This window comes from Astyanax mexicanus, chromosome 9 (genome assembly GCF_023375975.1).
Source record: "Astyanax mexicanus isolate ESR-SI-001 chromosome 9, AstMex3_surface, whole genome shotgun sequence".
Taxonomy (NCBI): domain Eukaryota; kingdom Metazoa; phylum Chordata; class Actinopteri; order Characiformes; family Acestrorhamphidae; genus Astyanax; species Astyanax mexicanus.
The window spans coordinates 26,592,469-26,613,695 of record NC_064416.1 but is presented as its reverse complement, the minus strand read 5'-3'; the positions used below and the strand labels follow the sequence as shown (position 1 = coordinate 26,613,695).

General features: G+C 40.5%; 1 protein-coding gene across 8 annotated transcripts in view; it reads right to left on the bottom strand.

Annotated features, from left to right (window-relative positions):
- The window catches only part of mef2aa (myocyte enhancer factor 2aa), a 163,190-nt gene that overhangs the window by 101,498 nt on the left and 40,465 nt on the right, over positions 1–21,227 (bottom strand). For all 8 annotated transcript variants that reach the window (XM_049483663.1, XM_049483668.1, XM_049483665.1 and 5 more), the window contains one exon: positions 5,017–5,278. In XM_049483663.1, the coding sequence (XP_049339620.1) occupies positions 5,017–5,070 (54 nt within the window). In that variant the 5' untranslated portion in view covers positions 5,071–5,278. The remainder of the gene's footprint in view (positions 1–5,016; positions 5,279–21,227) is intronic.

Here is a 21,227-nt window from a genome sequence, read left to right as displayed (position 1 = left end):
CTGAGCTTAATGTAACTGACCCCTTGGGCTTGCCACCTGACTGTCCACCATCACAATCTCCTTAGTGTGGCTCACTAGTCATTTTAGAAGAAGTCTTTTTGGTGGCTCACTGATTAGAGCACGGGCTTTTTGATTACAGGGTTTGGGGTTCAATTCTCAGCTTCATTGCTTCATTACAGCTGCCATTGTTGGATCCTTGAGCAAGGCCTTTAACCCTACCTGCTCCCCAGGTGCTGCAGGCATATATGTTGGCATATATATGCATATATGCCCACTGTCCTCAGTGTGTCTGTTTGCTTACTAGTGTATGTGTAGGATACATAACACATAAATAGTCAATAAGGTCTAAATGTCATAATATAGGTACAGGCATATAGACAAATGTCACCCCAACTTAGTGGGGCTTACACAAACAGTATATGGAAAGAGATTAAGCTCTTTAAAAATACATTTAGGATAGGATGACTGTATTTTGTGCAACTGTGTACTGAAAATCTGGACACTGAACTTCTCGCACTACTTAGCGTAGCATCTGTTTACTGATTAAGTCCTGCCCTTAAAATCAAAGAGCCAAACAGCTTGCTGAGTTCGCCATGAGTAAAGGAGGTTCAATAAACGAGTGTCAAAGTGGCACTAGTAGGGGCTTATATAAAGGAGGAAGGAGGGAGGTATTGTGGTTGGTGGATTGCTGTGTCAGTCAACTGTTGAGCTTCATAAGACTTCATGATCGTCTTGATTCCCATGGCAAAAGCTTGGGATCTCAATATCTCATTGGCTCAGTATTGGCTATTGCTCAGGAATAAAGTCCTCAGGTTGGCTGAAAAAAAAATTAGGATAAGGACATCCTTACGACTATTCCTTTTGTTGCCAACATACCTCAATACTTAAACCAGACACTGAATAAGTCAAATAATCAGTCAAAAAATCTTTGCAACCCCAATGTCCAGCATGAGAATGATCCCAGATATGCACCATCACCACAGGCAGCAAAACACCAAAGCCACCCAAACATGGTTCATTCGCAGAGCAAAACAGAGCAATAACTGTGGCCCTGAACCTCCAGGCTGCAACTCTGTTATGAAATATGTCGTCCTCACGAAAAAAAAAAAGATATGCTTAAACATCCTGTTTCCCTGCTTGCTCTTGAAGCGAATCCATTTGTTTTGATGGATACTGCAATTACAGACCTCCCAACCCCTGCCAGCCTCTTCCATTCAAACCCTGATAGGTCAACAGGCTTTCCAGAGCACTTCCCATAATGATGCAAGAAGCAGCGTGCAGCATTGCCGGCGTATTTAATTAGCCTACTTAAGGTGCTCTCTCTCCACTCTGTGTCGTGAGCGCGGGACCGCTGGCGGCACGGCTGCACAGATAAAGATTCAAACTGATCTTCGCAGTGGGCCCGGTATGCTAATGGCCGGCTCGCCTGGGTGAGGAAAGGCGCCCCGGAGAGAAGAGGAGGAGGCGAGATTCATCGTCCGTGGAGCAAGACGTACATCCACACATTCTGTACAGTCCAACACATACATCCACACATTCATATTTCCTAATAAAGGAGACAGAGGCAGGGTCTTCAGTAAGAAGCAAAAGAAGTCTATGCTGAGGAGGCTGAACGCCACTAACGCGATGCCTGCCTGCTACTGATAACCACTCGCTAAGATGCAGAAGCTGACATTTGGAAAGCTGATGGACACGATAGCTGTTAATTACCAGCCATTGTCTTTGGAGCCGTACTGTGGTTACAGCTGCAGCTAAGGGCCGAAGCCCTTGTGAAAGAACGCTCATGAAACAACGCGCTTTGCTAATGATGACTAGCAAAGTGGTGAATTTTAAACCGCCACTCCTTACCTCTTCAGCCCACTCCAGCCCATATTTTCAATTCAATTAGACCTGCCTGTGAATCTTCACTCCGGCATAAATGAATACATTGCATTAATTCAGCGGCAGCCAGTAACAAAGTGATTTTTTTTTATACTCTAACACGTTTTTTCTTGTCTTGCTCTACCTCTCTCTCTCGCTAACTCCTTCCCTCCATCTATCTATCTATCTTACTTTAATTCGTTTTTTCTTGTTTTTGCTGATGTTGTCGGTAGTAGGTGTAGGCCAGGGCAGGGAGCGGGCGCAGATGCTGATGCTCCTAGCAGCCGTCTTTCTGTCTTCTTGCCTCCATGTTTGGATCCCACCCAGGGCCGGGTGTTATGCTGATAATTGGCCTGTCCTGTAAATTCTGAGTTTCTCACTCGGACGAACTGCTACCTCCACACTTGCTTTCAGAGAGAAGGGGTTGAGCTGGAGAGGAGAGGATGAGGGGGGTGAGGGAAAGTGGGGGGTGGGGGGGGGAGAGACTGGCTGTTATGTTATCACCCTCAGGAGAGCAAGCAAAACCTCAATTAGCTTTCCGCCAGCGCGGCAAGAAAGTTCTTTCGCCGGCAAGACGGTGCAAATGATATTTTGAGAGGGTGTGAATGGGGTGCATCCAGGCAGTTTTGATATGGTACTTTATTTTTTTTCCTCCTTTTTTTCATTATCTAAAAGAGGAGACCTTCCAAAAAGCCTTCCGTAAGAAAGGGCCTGACTTATATAGAGGCGTTTTTTTTTTTTACTGGACATTCAATTACTGTAATATGCTACATCAGCCTGACCCAAAAATTAGCATAGTGTATTGTCCTGATAGTGGAAGAGCAGTGAGGAGCTGCTGTTGGATGGCTGGCATGGACAGCAGCAGGCACAGAGAATAGGAGAGATGTGTGTGTGTGTGCAAGAGTGTGTATGTGTGTGTGGGAGACAGCGGCTGGAGCAGGCCAGACTGAGCTGGGTTGCACTGTTTATATTTAGCGTGAGCAGACGAGGGTGAATTCCAGCCTGTCTCTGTGGCAGGCCAGAGCGTTGGCATTTTTAGTGTGTGTGTGTGTGTGTGAGAGTGTGTGAGGGGAAAGAGAGAGAAAAAGAGAGAAAGAGAGACATAGACAAGAGCTAGAGAGAGAGAAACAGACAGACATACAGACAGACAGAGATAGAGAAGGGCAGTGTGTGTCCTGCTGACCCTCCCTGCTAATGAGAGGGTGCTGTGGTGCAGTGGCTGCTCCTAATTACTAGCAACCAGCTGCAACCACAGGGAGCGCAAGGGGCCCCTCTGGGCCCCGGCTCGAGCCCTCCAGTGAGGAGAGACATAGAGAGAGAGAGTGAGCGCACGCGAGAGAAAGAGAGAGAGAGGGAGAAGATTGAGAAAGAGAGACAGAGAGAGAGAGAGAGAGAGAGAGAGAGGGAGAGGCCACAGTCAGCCCTCTTCACCTCCCTCACCCCCTGCTAGCCTCTGCACCCACACACTGCCTGACTAACGCCAGCTTCTGCTGCCTCATCAACTTCCACAGTGCTGAAATTGTAGGGTGGCGTGTGGGGGGTGCGTCTGTAAATACGACTGCAATAACGTGTCCGTCCATACCGCTCCCTTTTTTTAACAACCGGCCCGTTCTGGACGTCCGTCTGTCCGCCTGTCCGTCTGGCTTGCTTTCTCTGGGCGAGGGCAGCTGAGGGTTGGCGGTGAAGCTGGGAAAGCATTTTTTTGAGCCAATGTGCAGACGACCCTTAGCTAACCAATAATCAAACGGCCTGTCTGACCTGTCGATTTCGAATTGGACTATATATTGGACCAAGTGTAACGATAAATGTTTTTGTTTTTAAATTGTTGTTTTTTTATTGAAATAATTGGTTTTAGTAATGTCTTAAAATTGAAAGGAACAATATGTACTAAATTAATTACCCCAGACACTACAGAAGCTCATGCAGGTTGCCAGGTTGAGGACACTTTTGAGAACAAACGTTTGCAATGGCAATGCATAATTACATGTGTATCCAAATCGAGTCAAAACTACAATTATTTATTTGTATTTGTGAACAGCTCATATAAACCTCCATCATGACTGATAATAGTTCATGTTAACATGCTGTAGTATGATGGCATTACCTAGCACTAGTCTGGATCACTTTTTCTTAAATATCTTAGATATTTGCTCCCTAAATGTTTTAAAACACCCATCCATACTAGTGGTTGTGAAAATGACCAAGCTATGGTTAGCTAGCAAATTAGCCAGTTCAGTACATATCCAGTAGTCCTGTACTTCTGAGCTCTAAGCTGTCTTTATCTATCAAACTGTCAATATTTACTTGCATTCTTCTCTGCCTCTGGTCATAGAGTTTTTTAAACAGATGCCTACATGGCAACCAGGGTGTGAAAATAGGACAGGAAAATAATGGGAAGTGGGCAGGATCAGAGTCTAAACCACAAGTACTGACCCTTCAAAGAGAGAATTTTCAGAGGCACACTCAAATCGGAGAGCTATGAGAATTGATGGAACCAAGATGGCGGCATATGCAACCACAGAAACCCACAAATTTGAGTTTTTCCTTGATAAAAGATACAATAACCACTATATTACCATAGCTTAATGTGTAGTTTCATTGTTTCATGGCCATTTTTTTTTATTTTCATAACAAGCATAAAAAATACAGAAGTTAGCAGTTTGTCTCAGTAGCCAGCTAGCTAACTATGCCATTCCACCTTAATTGGTGCAACAGACAGCAGAGGCTGCAGCATTTAAGGTGAAATGGAAAAAAGAATAAAAGCTAATAAAATCTTATTTCAGTTCCCAATCACAGAGGAATTTAGTAATGGAAATTTTTAATTAATTGCTGCATCACCTGCCCACTTTTGAAGACATACAATAAAGCCCTAAATTTAACTAGTTAACCAGCAGCTAGGTTGCTGAACTTCTGTATATCTGTATTGGGTTCTTAAAGGGTTGTCCCAATTCTTAGGGGGAGGATTTCACCCCTTACCCTTTGCAAATCTGTTCCAAGGGGGTTATACTCAAAAATAAGTGGTAGGTGTACAAAAGAGAAATGGGATTGGGCCAAAGTAAGAAAGTGAGAGACTAATCTTGGCATTAAGGCCACAGGACAGTTTTCCTGGATAAGTGTCAGATAGTGATGGGTGAAAAAAAGTTTAGGAAGACTCACCTGCCGGTTCCTTTCGTCCATAATCCGTGTGATCTGGATCTTCTTCCGTCCCATCTTGACGTCCTCTTCGGTCTCTCTGACACCCCGAGAATATCAGAAAAACACCTGCGCTTGTCCTCCTCCGCTCCACTAGCACATTGTACACCACCTTCCTCTTCTCTCGTCTTCCTCTCTCACTCTCTCTATCTCTCTCACTTGTTCTCCTGTGCTCTCACTTTTTCTCTCTCTCTCTGCCTTTCTCTTGACGTGTCCGCACCACTACCTGTGGGGAGAGACAGACAGAGATGGAAAGAAATAAATAGAAAGAGAGAAAAAATATAGAAAAAGAGAGAGAGGGAGAAAAAGAGAGAGAGCAGGAGTTAGTGACATTCAAACTCATAGGAAGCGCTGCGAGGCAGATGAAAGGAGGCGAGCACTCTGAGCACTATTGGCTGCCACTCGGAGAGAGGATATGAGAGGAAGGCCTGTGATGATTTCTTATCTCCCCACCTGCACCTCAGAGAACAGCTGGGGCTCAACCCACTGCCGCTCTAACGCAGCCCAGCACAACACTACACACTGCGCTCGGCAGCACGCTCTCACTTTGCGCTCACAGCGCTCTAGCCATGCATGCAGCGTTGGAATACAGTCTGTCTGCAATTAAAATAAGCCACTGAAAAGAAAAGTAAAGCACAGAAAAAGCAAAACAGCAACAGATAACCAAAGTGCTGCACATTATTAAGGATATCCAAGAAATAAAAGAATCATATAATGAGGAAAATATGCCATTGTGCCTCATAGCATATTAACCCAAAATTATACATGTGCTTCACATATCCTTTAAAAAAAGTTCCTTACAGCACCCTGTTTGTCCATCACTTTAACTCATGATGTGAAGTGACATATAACCTACAGAACCTGAACAGAGTACCATCCTAAGAGTATCTCATCACTACAGGACAGTAACAGAATATAGAAGTGCTGGGTTAATGCTGGAGATAAAACTAACTAGTTATTTTTTTTTGCTTCTGCAGCTCTCTTACAACCATTTAACCCTTTAAATGCTTAAATGAATGTTTTACAATCAATACAACTATCTCTGACCTGATTTATTGAACAAAATCTTTATACAAATTTAAAAAATGTTGCGTCATTTATGTTACATCAAGATTTTAACCTTAAAATATATAACAAACATGAATAATCTGCTCATTGAATAGAACCAGGGATAGGCGATATGGCCCTAAAATAATATCACAATATTTCATGGTATTCTCGCGATAACAATACTCTTGGTCATATGACAAAACATTAAATTAAAAAAATATTTTAAAAATACACTACCGTGTGGAAATAAATGTTTATTATTTTTTTTGTTTGTATTAAAAAATACAAGTATGCCATGATACTAATAATGCACTCCAAATATCTCCATATATCCAGGATTAAAGTCAAATAAATGATACTAGACTGATATAATCTGTCTATAAGAGATATATAATGGTAAATGAGAGCAGTGTGAATTTTTCTTTTGCTAAAAACAGCCAAAAAAAAGTAGTACCGTGATGTGATAATTAGGGGTAGGTTATATGGGTATAATTTAGAGTATAATATCGTTCACAATATTCAAAAATGTTGGTGATATTATTGTGTACGATAAGATTCTGAAAAATCTACAATTAGCTACTTAACAAATCAGAAATACTTTTTATTTTATTGTTCTTATTGTTCAGCTCATTGTTCACTGGCTTCCTACTGGATTCTTTTTTCTACCTTACATGGCAAGGCACCTGTTAGTAACCTGCAGTTAAAATATATCTGAGAATTTTCAATTAGAAGCTGCCAAATTAAGAGTCTTCACCAATAAACTGTAATATAACTGACCAATTGTGTTTGATTGTATCTTCTCAGCAAGAATTTGTTCTATTTAAAACTTATTTCCACTTAAAAAACTTAAAGAAGTTTAAACTGGGGTATTCCAACATTTTCACACCTAAACACATTAATCTCACATTAGAACAGATGCATATAAACATAAATACAAAGTAACAAGATTCTTTCATTTTAAAGAAAGCAGCTGAGACTCTCTAGATCTCTCCTGGACTGACCAAATTACCAGTCCAAAGTCTGCTTGACTAAACACTAGAAATTTTTATCTAATATATAGTATATATTAAAACAGCTGATGTAGTGTTGTGGATAACAACACTGCCTTATCCATTGCAAACTACCCAGGGTTTTCTTTCCTGGATGGTCAAGCGCACCACAGTACACCAATTAGAGTCCTTGGGCAAGACTCCTATGAAAATTTTGAATAACAGTATTAGCCAAATGCCATAAATGTAAATGAATACAGTTTCAGTGCCCAGGGCCAGTAATTAGTGGATTAAAAGAGAACAGGGGTGTTTAGGTGGTTCCAGCACTGCAGAAAAGTTTGCACGGGAGCTCATGTCCCCGGCAGATGGAGGTTGAAAACTCAAATGAGAACATTTCCCTACAATGAATGGGATGTGGCCATTATAAGCATACCATATCCCAATACAGCCTAATATTTTGCACGCGTTCTGAAACACACTCCTCTATATTTAAGATATATTCAAATATGATAACAATAAACATTAATATAACATTACATTCATTCGCTTTCCTTTGTAACCTAATCTTTATTTAAGATACTGAATGGAGAATGAGATAAATGCTATAAATGACATTTATTCCACAGTCTTATGCAAACGTTTTGGCCACCATTGTTCAGTAACAAAATGCAAATAACTGAACAAATCCTGTACAGCAGTGGTTCTCAAAACTGTGGTATGTTAAGCATCCCATGATGATACACCAGATAAGTTATGCTTTGTTATTTGCTGCATGCAGAAACATATTAAGCACAGAAATCTATAAAGATTTCATCTTATACACATAATATGGCAAACCAACTGATTGCCAAGTAATTCACTGTAGTTTCAAGGTTAAATAATTACAGTACCCTAATGTTTAAGGGGGATGCTATGTAGTCACTGTAGTTAACCTGACTGCATTCCTGTTCCTGTTTTCCTCAGTTTCCTCAGTTCTGAGATATCTCAGCAGGCATACTTTCTTGAGCAGACACAAAAATCAAACATCCTACCATCCTACCACTAAGTTGTATATTTGCAAAAAACAGGCAAGCTACACACTACTTATGAAGAAACACTGAGATAGACAAAAGATATGTCATGTACGATGTGTGGAGGCCAAATCTGGCTTGTTGTATATAAGACTTGCTTTGCACACCCCACACAAACTTACCAAACTCAATTGTTTTGTAACAAACCATAACATTTTAATATTATGAATAAATTATGTACCTTTTAAATAGTGTAAGAAAAATGTACCAATAGAAAAGTGCAGAATATTCAGTATTTGTGCATATACACTGCAAACATAAAAAAGACACTTATTCTAAAGAGGGACCAACTGTTATACATAAAATATTATATACGTTTTACCGTAAATGGCAAAAAATAAATAATACATTCTTGCAATTCTTTGTGAATGATGCAATATGGCAACCCTCTACTAAACATAATGTAACTTAATACTGAAAATACATTTTCTATTTTTTATGCCGCATTTAGCAAAATTTATTAAATTAAGCAAATAAATTGTATTGTTGATCTACAGTGTACAGTGTAGACATTGTTACTTATACTTTTAACTTTGGGTAGTGGAAAAAATGTTCCATACATCTGTATAAAAAAAAATACAGGATTAAAAGAGGATTTTTCCCTAGACAGGGATTAAATCTAGTCTTAAATCACACAGCTTTTTGAATGGATATTGTTTTTTTATTGAAAGGGAAAAATAGTCCAGGAAACCTCCCAGAAAGGTTTAATCAAAATTCAAAATCTACAACTCAATCAACTCAAGAAAAGGCCAACCCAGGTTCCACAACCTCTGCAAACAAGCAAATGGCCAAACAAACACACATTGCTACAAGTGAAACAGATGCGAGGGGCCTTGCTGCTCGCTGGCCTGACATTTGATTGAGTGGGAAGTGAGATGTTATAATCAATATGACACCAGAAAGCAGCTCGGATTGTCTGTCTGGTTTCAAAATGCGTATCAGCCCAAGAGTCTGCCTTCGGTTTTCTCATGCTGTTTGGATGTGCTTTACTTTACTCAGTTCCCTTCATCAGCTCCATGTTTGTGTCTCGCTGTCGCGCTATAGGAGACAAACAAGCACTCGCACGCACACACACACACTGAGATACACACGTACACACACACTTGCATGCCTCCAGAGACGCCCTCACGTTTCCTCTCTCCGTAACCCTGGCTGCTGCCAGCCTCTTGCGCTTAAGATGATTAAGAGTGCACCCAGTCTCAGGCTGACACCAACCTTAAATCCTCTGGGCCTCGGGATGAGGCAATAGTAGGTGGAAGCCGAGCCGGGGCCCCTTTTGCCTTGCCCCGGGGAGCGCTCCGTCTGCCCCCTCGCTCCGGCCCAACCTGCTCACAAAGAGCAGCGCCACGGCCCTGTCCCAAACCTACGCAGAGGAGGCATTCATCATCCCCCCGGTCCGGCGCAAGACAGGAGGACAGACGCGTGCGCCCAAATAGAAAATGCCTATGTAAACACATCTCTCATCAGAGAGAGCCACTGCTGAACTCTCTCCTCCAGAGATTGAGAAGCAGCAGGAAAAAGCAGCCCTCCCTCCTTACGGCTCGTTTTTTTTCTCGTTGTTTTTTTGTCTCGTGGCCGTGCAGCAGCAGAATGTGATGACCAGTAGATTTGGGCAGGGAGCAGCAGGTGCCCAGGGCCAGTAATTAGCGGGTTAAAAGAGAACAGGGGTGTTTAGGTGTTTCCAGCGCCGCAGAAAAGTTTGCACGGGAGGTCATGTCCCCGGCAGATGGAGATTGCAAACTCCGGCCACGGCGAACGAAAAAAAATTTCCCTACAATGAATGGGACGTGGCCTTTTCCACCGAACCTTATCCCACACCTTGCACATGCACGGACAATGCGGCCTAATGCTTTGCACGCTTTCTGACACACGACCCGCTGTATTTAAGATTTATTCAAATACCCTAACAGTAACAAGCGTCTGTCACGCTATCTTCAACACACCTTCAGGCTATTTATTTCGATATGATGGTGTTTATAGTGTGTACACGCGTGCACTAAACAATGTGGAAGAGAGCAAGCATTTGAATATCAGCAGCAGGTGTGTGTGAGATAGGGCTGAAACTACAGCCCCCCCCCCCCCATTACCACTTGCATCGTACAAGCATGGTTACATGATGGCAAGTTGTGATATCTATTGCATGATTAGGTTACTGTTCTTGACAAAGCCAACCTCTAGAGAACAGAGAAACTGAACAACAACATCTGACTCAAAATAACATTTAATAAAATGCAACCCACCCAATGCAAATGTTTTATCAATGTTGGTCCCACCATACTATGGAGAATGGGGTGGCAGATTTTATGCTTTGCACCATTACAAACACTAGTTTGAACTACACAATTAAAAATAAATGTACTTATTTAGCTAAATTGATATATTAGCTTTTGGAAAAGGCAAAAGTGCTTTAGGGTCAGTGAAAAATGCATCCACAAGAAAAATACCCAGATAACATCATCGTGTGTGGTCATGATGGGACCCAGTAGGGGTTAAGAAAGTAGGCCATATCAGGGTTTCTGACACTGCACATAGGGCCTAAATTTGAAACCCAATGGGTCCCAGTAACAGCATATATACAAACCCACCTTGACCAGGTTCCATCCAGAACACTGGCCAGAATCTGTCTCTTTTTAAGTACATGTGCATCAAGCAAAGAATGAGCGTAACAAAAATCCATCAAATTCCTTTATATGTCTGCTAATAAATAATGGTAATCTACAGTTACAGTAGATATACTGTAGGAAATCACCAATATAATCAGCATAATATGCCATACTGCTGCATGCAATGCATGCACACACGCAAATGGGAGTCAGATTTTGGCACCACAGCTGTACTTTTTTCTTTTTCTATTGTTTAACGAGTGACAATATCCTTAGCATCTTGTAATGGGTCTGAAAGTCCAAATCATCTAAAAAAAAGTGTTCTCATACTGCAAACAAACATAACCATGATTCAGATTAAGGTCATTTTAAACTATGCCAACTGTGCATAGTGGAGAAGATCCTAAAAGCTTCTCTGATGGAGAAGATCCTAAAGCCACAGTATTTGTGTCTTGGCCTCCTGAGCCGCTTGGTGCCACATACTACCACAACTTTGTTTAAAAGTATGCCTGCTCAATTATCCACACTATGATTGAGCTTTGAGCAAATTCCTCAGTTCTATTGAGATTGTAGTCAATTATAAGTACAATGCTCTCAGAATTACCCTGAGAAAAGATTAAATGATTAAAAGGGAAAATATTATGCTATCCTGAAAATATGAGCGAAAGCTAACCTTTATGGAAGAAATGATTCTGAAGGCCACTGCACCAAAGCTGAAATACAGCCTCTGTGTGGAGAAATGTGAGCCAGCTTGGTTGATTTTGTCTGATCTAACAGAAGCTAGACAACACATGCCCTCCTGACACATTCTAATCATAAAAGAGCTGCAGGACAGCAGACAATAAATGTTTCAGTTAGATTTAATCTTTTTTTCCCCTCTTTGTTTCAGTCACAGTCAAATTGAAATGAAAACATCTGGATTAAATGTATTGTGTAAGAGCTTACAAGCTCTCTGAATGGAAATGTTCGCGTGGCTGGAGTGCTCCGTCTGAATGTGTGCGCCTGTGTGTGTGTGTGTCTGTCTGGTTGTGTTTGTGTATGCTGACGGTGTTCTGCTTATCCAAACACAGGGCAACCGAATTACATTATGGCTTTGGGCTTTTAGCTGTAAACTGTACTTGGGAGCTGCCACAGATTTTATGCAAGGGGGAGGGGGGCATAATACAACCTGTTATGACATTTCAGCGAGCTACACTTGCTTATAGGTAGGCAGGATGTGTCTGGTCACTGAGGTTTACTTCTTGAGTTATGAGGAGCTTTTTCTGGACTGGAGGAGGTAGGAGTCTAATATAGGGGCTAGGGGCTTAGGAGTAATTTGGAAAAAGAAGGAGGGCAGCTAAACACTAGTTATTAGTGATGTTGCAATAAAAGTTTTAAAGATAAACATATTAAATAAGCTGCTATAACACCTATGCATTATCTGCTGCTGACTGAAACAGAAGATGCCTCTTTTGCTCAGAGATGCTGATGTGCATCAATCAGTAGCAAAATAAAGGTCATATAAAGAACTTCACATTTTTATTACAAACATGCTCCTTAGGTAACTAAAAGGGGTTCTTCTGTGGAATTGCTCACAGATTCTTCTTTAGCATAATCATTTTTAATAATGCACAGACCAGTGGTCTTTAGTTCTCCTCCTGGAGAGCTACCTATCTGCAGGTTTCAACTACAACCCAAATCTAACACAATCCACTCAGCCAAGCACAAACTGTTATCAGTAAGGAGTTATGAGCTGGATTAAGTAAAGCTGACTAGGGTTGAATCCTAGTCTAAAATCTGCATGAAGATTCCTTTCAGAAGAAGGGTTGAAGATCATTGATTTAGACTGAAAAAATGTATGTTGCATGAATCAAGAAATATACAGATCAATACACAATATACAAATCTTAGCTAACTAGCAATGTTGTAATAGCTATGGCAATACTGTTATCCAAAAAAAAAAAAAAAAAAAAGCAAAATGACACTGCATCGCTAAAAGCAGTTCTAAATATCAGCTGCACTGAAGTATGTGAACTTCTGTCTGCAGTATTATCCATTTTTATAGGTAAGAGAAGGTCGCGCAGTGTGTGGCCGCGGTCAGCTAGTGTAGAGCTCAGCCTAATGGACTTGAATGGAACTTGAGCGCTCGCATGTTCTTCTTTGAGTCTCTGCGCTTTGCCTCCGGATGATGGGAGCACCATGGCGGCATGCTCAGATCAGGCAGGGGATGCGGAGGAGGAAGGCTGCCATTTGGCCCTGTGCTCATGCAGGCTGCTTTCACTCAGGTTCTCTAAGAGCTTCTGCTCTGGAGAACAGACCATGGAGTACTTTAAAAGAGGGCAGATGGAAGCAGCACCTTGCCAGTGTCTCACGGCACCTTCTGTCTTGTACAATTCACTGGTGCTCTGCTGCTACACCCACTCCCCATAACATTTCGCACTTGAGGGCATTCGCTTGCAATTTACTACATAAATAGGGCTAACAGTAATAGGATGTAACCAGTGGTTACATTAGTTATCCTTTTTGGCTATTATTTATTAGATAAACTGACTAATTTCTATGAATTACAAATTGTTATACATGTTTATGGCAATATGGTTTCCTCTCAATCTTAGACTCAGTGTAATGTTTAACCACAATAATTCAAAGCTTTACTAACTGTTGTTATCAAGGAAAAAAAATGTTTAAGTCACAACCAATATGTGATCTGGTTTTAAACAAAACACTAAATGAACCACTGTCTGCCACAAGTCCTTACATGTAAACTAACAATTAAAAATCGTTTTGTAAATTGAGACAATCTAAATATTAGACAAAACAAAACATCCCAATACCCCTATTACACACTACATACACTTTGTTGTAGTTTTAATTGGCGGTGGTACTGAAGACTGCTCCACACCTCTTATATTACATTATCAAACATTACAAGCAGTAGAGAGAAAGCGAATAGCCAGGTGCGCAAATACAATAACTCATCCACACTGATGGATGTTCTCTGTGCTTTTAAAAAAGAGCACATTCCCCAGTTACCTCACTAAGCTGGCAATCCATTCCTCTATCATTGGCCTGAAGCCCAATCGGCTGTGTGAGACATTCTGAATGCGGTTAGTAAGAGTGCACAGTTCCTTAAGCACGGCACCGCTTGGTAAGTTCCACTAATGTTTGTACATGTGATATGAGTCACACATTCAGTCAGACACGCAGATGGAACTGCTTAGACAATCAACACCTTGGCGGAGGAAACAAGGGGCCCGTGGTGTTTGTTTGCTTATTTATTTATTTATTTCTCGTCTGTCTGTTAGTGCGGCGTTCTCGCATCTGTCACAAAGAAGCCACGCGCACATGACGGGCATCAATTAAACAGCTCACAACGGCGAGACTGACATGCAGTGCGATGCACTACCTTCTAGTACTTGTGTGATGGGTAGAGAGTGTGGGAGGAGCACAGGTAGAGGAGGAAGGAGGATGAGATAATTGGGCAAATAATAAAGGAGTTGTTTCTGGATCAGTTTTGTATTGGAAGACTGCCTGATGCAACATCAGGTTTCCTTCTATTTTGTAATAGGCGGCAATTACTGTCCTGTTCTACTGAAGCAGAATGTCATCCATATATACAGTATATTCCAGTAAGTCACAAGGAAACACAGTGGACAGGAACACAATCACAGGCCAGCAGATTGCTGATAGATGAGTTAATGTGTTAGCTTTCACTTAAGTAAGTGGTACCTGATGTAAATATAGGTTCAATTTAGGTTAAAGTACACAAATATGACACGTTATGGGAAAGGAACTAGTACCATGTTTCCTAACTTGGCCAAGTCAAATGATCAGGGTCGATAACGTAATTTTTAAAGGATCAAAATCGGGCAGCAAAGAGACAAATCTCTGATTCATCAAAAATGTTACATTACATTGTTACTCCACAAGTTCACTATAGACTCTGCTGCACGCACATATTGAGAATGTCCATGCTGCGCTCACAATGGCAGTGAAAAGTCCCTCATGTCATGAGTTGTGACTGTGTTTGTAGCTGCTTGTGCTATTCATCAACACTAATTTATGGCCAGTTAGCACACAGGCTAATCCAGCAAGCTACCTATGTAGCCATCCGCTACTTTCCTCCACACTTCATTTTCCTCACCACTACTACGCTGAAGACTCTCAGCCTCCTTCTCTCTCTCTCTCTCTCTCTCTCAAACACAAACAAAATGCAGCTAGACTAGAAATTGTTTTGTCTAATTAAGCTCTGTTACTCAGTTAAAACTCAGTAACTCATCACATTACTGTATTCTAATAAAAAAAGCTTAAAAACTACTATGAGATATTACAATACAGTAAAAAGTCTAGTCCAAATCTAGCCTGCCAGGCCTAAACCACACTACACTATTATTACTGCCCCGTGCATTACAAATATAGATTATTACTCACAAAATTGTTGATTTGTTAAATTTTTTGTTTGTTTATTTAAGAAAAGATGCAAATTTAAATGAAAATCTTTTATATGGCTATTTAGTACTAGTTTATTTTGTGTAAGTTTTGAAAGCATTGTTTTATAATAATAATAATAATAATAATAATAATGTGTTTTTTTTAATGTGTTTTACGACATTGCCGTAAGATTTGAACTCCGTATTGGAAGATACTCAAAATCAAACGACTCAAGGGCAAAAAAACGTGCTTAAGGCATCCCTAGTCAAGAGTCTAGGAATTTGTCACTCTGACCAAAGTCATGCAGTTTGTATGTGCACAAAGACATCAGTTGGATCAGTTGGACTTAATACATCAAACAGCACATTTGCTTCTGCCTTCAGTGTTCTGACTTTAATACTGACCCTGAAACAGTCAGGTCAAAGCAGCTTAACACACGTACAGAGCAGATCCACTGTTCTCTGTTCTGTTGTCAGGTACAAATCTGCTCTGGCAGTGACTCGACGTCTAAAGACTCTGCTGGACGGCTTGAAGCACGTGGCTGCTGGGAGCTCGGCCAACACTGTCGTACAGGAGCAGCAAAGCAAAGACCCAGTAAAACTGTAAAACCTTACCAACACCTATCCTCTCCTCCCCGACAATCTGCTGTCCCTCCTCAGCAGACTGAAAATTCTACTCTGTCCTACGCTCTATTTAACAAGCAAACGAGTAGCGGAGGAAGCACACGCGCAGACTGGGGGATGTACAGTAATTTGTCCAGTGTGATTTGAATCAAGCCAGGCATTAAGCAATTAATTATATTCCCCATGATGGGAGCAGTTTGTTGGTGCTGCGTGGTGAGCTCAGGCTGCACCTGTTCCGTGGCGTTCCTGGTGAAAGCAGTCCAGCGTGTCTGAAAGGTGCTTACCAAACCTCTGTAGCGGTGCTGATCAATAAGCCGAGAACATGCCTCTGTGGGAGCGGCTGCCTGTGTTTCAGACAAAAATCAATGGAAGTACATGACACATGGAACCTGCTCAGCCTGACCAAGACACTTTCACACATGTCCATGTACCGCACTGGCCCTGACCTGTCTGTACACACACACACGCACGTGTGCTAATGTCCACAGCACGTTAATGCTTACACCATGATGGGACTGAGTCCACTTTAAGTTTCTGAATCAGTTTCTCTAATTTGGCTATTAATAGGTATATGTCTGAGTAAAATGAACATTGTTGTTTTATTCTATGAACTACGGATAAAATTTCTCCCAAATTCTAAATAAAAATATTGCAATTTAGAGCATTTATATATTATAATAAAAAAGATACAGAGCTTTCAGACCTCAAATAATGCAAAGAAAACAAGTTCATATTCATAGTCATAAAGTTTTAAGAGTTCAGAAATCAATATTATTATGTGGAATAACCCTGGATTTTGGATAACTATATGCAACCCCTGGTGCAAAATTTCAAGCAGTTCAGCTTGTTTTGTTGGCTTGAGATCATCAATCTTTTATTATATTTCAGAATTTTTTTAATTTGGTAAAATCAAAAAACCCTTATTTTTCCAGAGCTGTATATTGTACTGTACTATTATATTATACTGTATATATCTTGACGACAATGTTGTTATTAACCATTAAATACCTATTAAATCTTTCTCAATATTTTTATTAATTAATTTATTTTAGGTCTCAATTTTCATTTTTGCCAAAATAAGCCAAAAGGGCAGGATTTCCCATTATACGATGCAATTTCAACACTGGTACTGGGAATCTCTAGGTACCTTTAGGTATGATTATCGATGTATGTTGATGCATCATTTTCTTCTATACAGGATTTCTTTTTCATTATTGTATGACTGCTTGCTACTTTTAAAGTAAAATATCTGTAATGATCCAGAATGAATCCTGCGATTTATTAGGCTATTTAAAAACTATTTACATGAAAAATAAGCATAGCTATTTCCATTAACCTAACGATTATTACAAAAAATGTCAGGGAAATGATTAGGAAAGCTTCAGTCACAATACTGACACCAACTACAAGGAACGCAGAAACAAGAAGGTGACTAACGTTATGGCTGACGTATAACGTATATACAGAGCTGGTTTTAATGCTCTGTTCTAAGTTTTGGCTTTTGAACCAAGTCATTGTCAAGAAAACCGATTTTCCATGTATGAATCGAGATGCATCTAAGAATCGAAAATTTCCCCCACCTCTATTTAACACCTTACAGCGCACAGGCATTCTTGTGAAATTACCAGATTGTAGATCATATTTTCTGTTCTACTTTGTTCACCAAAACATCACAATTCAGTACGAACACACATACACACAAACTGCTACACCCCTAATATATTTATGGGTTTATGGGGTTTATTTTTTTGGTTCACTGCGCACAAAGTTATTATATCAGAACCGGTATTAAGTTTTACACCAGCACACTTCACACTCTTCACTCTCACACATGACAGTGGGTGACTATGAGAAATGCCACAAAGTTTCCTGTCTTCAAAGTGTGTGGGGGGGAAATTCAATGGCTTTCAAAATGAGCCTTTCACGTTTCAAAAACGTTCAAAATGAAATATTGACTCAGATATGTTTCCATATTGTACATCATCAACTGTACAATGTTGGAGCCTAGGTGTTAGACCTGTTTATCAAAATCAGTAAAGGTAATCGAGTCTGTGAGGAAAACACACTTTTCTGCAAGGTCTTTACACCTTATAAGGTCTCAGTCGCCTTATAAACAAGTGAACCTGCTTGTTCCTAACACTGCTTTAGAGGGGTGTGTATTGTATCTGAGATGGGGGGATAAGAGGTTCAATATAAATGTAAATCACAGTCCTTGCGAGTGTTGGGTGTGTATGTATGTGCGTATTTGGAAGAAGGTAAAAAAAAATAGGGGGTCAGGCTTTGAGTTAGTTGCCGTTCTTTTCTTTCTTTCTTTTCTTTCTTTCTTTTCTTTCTTTCTTTCTTTCTTTCTTTCTTTCTCTCTTTCTTTCTCTCTTTACCTCTCTCTCCTTCTTTCTCCTGTGGGACATGGCTGTAGTAGAGTGGGAGGGCTGGTGCTGGGGTCAGGCCTTTCACACTCAATAAAACACACTCTACTCACACTGTAATTATCCCCCTCCCACCACACACTCGCTCACACATACACCCAGCATACAGTGCTACTCTTCTTGTGGCTGCCAAAACCTTTGCACACAACCCCACCACCTCACTGAGGTACAGACCTATCATTTTGTCGAGGGCGGCTCTAATCCCTTACTACATTAATGCTCCCTTCCTACAACTCACTTTAGTGGCCTGTTTTAAAAAATTGGGTTGGACATGAAGTCTAATGGAGTTTTGCAAATAATAGCCCTTTCATTGGGTCTGCATGCACCGACTCTTCATAGCCTGAAATCAGCTGTTTAATGATGATCCTGTTTTTTGTCCCTCATTCTATGATAATAGCATATCATCATGTTATATCAAAGCCTTTATTTTTGCCATCCTTTATTGTACACCATTTACAATAATAATAGTAATAATAGATTTATTTTTGGAGCACTTTTGAGGATACTTAAAGTCGCACTTGTCTTTGTCATTGACATGTTTTATACTGGTAGATACAAATATTTTTTTCAATATGGAGATTCCAGCTGGGGAACAGGAACAATAGGAGTGACCCCTTGGTTGAGGAGACCTACAAAAGTTTGGACTTAAGTTAGCTTTGGTGTTCAATTTTAAGAAATATTGACAAACAGACTTTAAAGAAAACCTGTTAAATGTTCTTTATGCACCAATTTTACCCAATAATTACATCATTATTTAAAGATCACCGATTGGGTAACAGGAGAATTAATGGTAGCTGGAATGTCTGCTACTACACAATAAAACATTTTAAGACCACTGGTAAAATGATAATAGAACAATAGAACAGAGTATTTATACCCTAGCCTGTCAAAAATGTACAGCATGTGAAGGGGAACTCAAAGCACAAATAGTATTTCCTACAGTAGACAATTAAACAGTAGACAATTAATGTAACCCTCTTGTAATTTTCCTTTAAGAAGCAAATATAAGCTCAATGTATTTATACAATTATATATACACTTTATACATTGTATTTCTCCCTCTGATTGTCTGATGAATAAGATATGATAAGAAGACTGGGAAGATTTATCATATACTGTATGTATATATTGTCTTTTCACATTTTAAAGTGACAAGAAGGGGACAACCCACAACCCACAGGGACTAGGGTTGCACAAAGCCCAAAAAATTACAGAACATTCCAGAACAAAACCGCTTTTCCTTTCAGTACTTCAAAGGTTGCTTTGAATAAAAGCAGAATAAAAATGCCAGGACACTCGTCTCTCCCACTTAAAGGCGGCTGCCAGAAGCGTCGGGCAGGCGAAGCCGTGGCAGCAGCGCCACTTCCTGTGGGCGGCGCATCCCGAAGGCCCGTGGGCAGAGCAGAGCGCGCTCCTACATCCTGCTCTCCACTTCCTGTTTTTCAGACCCCTACAGATGACCACTAACAGGCAGTCAGACATGAGAGAGAGAGAAAAAAAAGCCAAAAAAATAAAAAGGGCAGCACGCCTATGGGACAAGCATCCGCTCTGATCCTTCCCCTTGTTATCTTTCCTGCCTGTAAAGTCAGAGACTAAACAACAACACAGGCCCATCTCCAGTGGATTCTAGCGCCGCGTTTTGCAGTGTTTACAACCGGGGTCGTTTTCGGCGGGCTACTCCAGGCCCTCCCCGAGTGTTCTCTCTCTCACTCACTTTCTGCCGTTTGACAAAAGGAAGGAGGGGGAACGGCAACCCTCTCCTTATTTTGGCCCCGGCTGATAAGCGCCTGAAACATGCCCTGGCTTACATAACCGAGAATCGACATGTGATAACAACAAGCGATACCAAACAGGGACGTGTCGAGTCAGTTGACTGGCGAGAAAACAACACGGCAGAGAGAGTGCATGTCTGTGCAATGCCAAGGAACTTCTGAATCACAAATCGGCAGGTTAAGCCCAACACAAACATTTGGTACAGTGTGAAAGTGAAAGAAATGGCAATGGTTCCAGTGGGGTAGATTTAGAGATTAGTGGGAAAAGGGCCTTCGAACAGTAAACAAAGTAGTAACTCAGAACTTTATCAAAGGAAATTGCTGAAGGAAATTTTAGAGATACTTTACAAACTATTAACGTATATTACACACCTGTCATACATACAGAATTTAGCTTTAAGAAGGCTTTTAAAAGATATTTACATATGACTCTTAAAGCTACAGGCAACAGACTCTGATCATACTTTCTATTAGCTGTGATTTTGTGAAGCTTTAGTTTGCTGTTACAAATCCTGAAGACAAACACAGATACAATAAGATAAGTGAAAATACACTGTAAAAATATATTAATTGAAATTAAGATGAGAAAAAATTGCTATATAACATATACAGCAGTTCAGCTTTGTTTGATGGATTGTAATCATCTATCTTCCTCTTGATTATATTGTAGAGGTTTTTAATTTGGTAAAATCAATGAAACCTATAATGTGGTTTCTTTTTTGTTCCAGAGATGTATAATATATATATATATATATATATATATATATATATATATATATATATATATATATTATATATATAATTTGTTTAATTATGCAAGTGAATATTATCCATGTGTTCCACATCTTAGAAGCACCATCAGCGTTCCCAGATAAAGTTTGTTTAAGAGGCAGTGAGCTGAAAACTCAGAGAGAACAGGAAGACACTACCCGGCGAGAGAGAGAGAGAGAGAGAGAGAGATAGATAGAGACAGAAAGAAAGAGAAAGAAAAAAAATGAGAGAGAGAGAGGAGTTGCTAAAGCTGAAGCTGAGTAGAGGAGGTCTTCTAGGCTGCCATGTACCTGCAGACAGTGCGGCTGGCTGGGATAAGCATCCCTCTTATCTCACTCTCCCCAGCAGGCCCAAAGCAAAGCCAGCAGTGGCGCGGGTGTTAATGTCTACTGATGCTAATCTAACACTAGCCTGATCCTACAGGAGCCACTTCTCTCACTCTCACTCTCACTCTCTCTCTC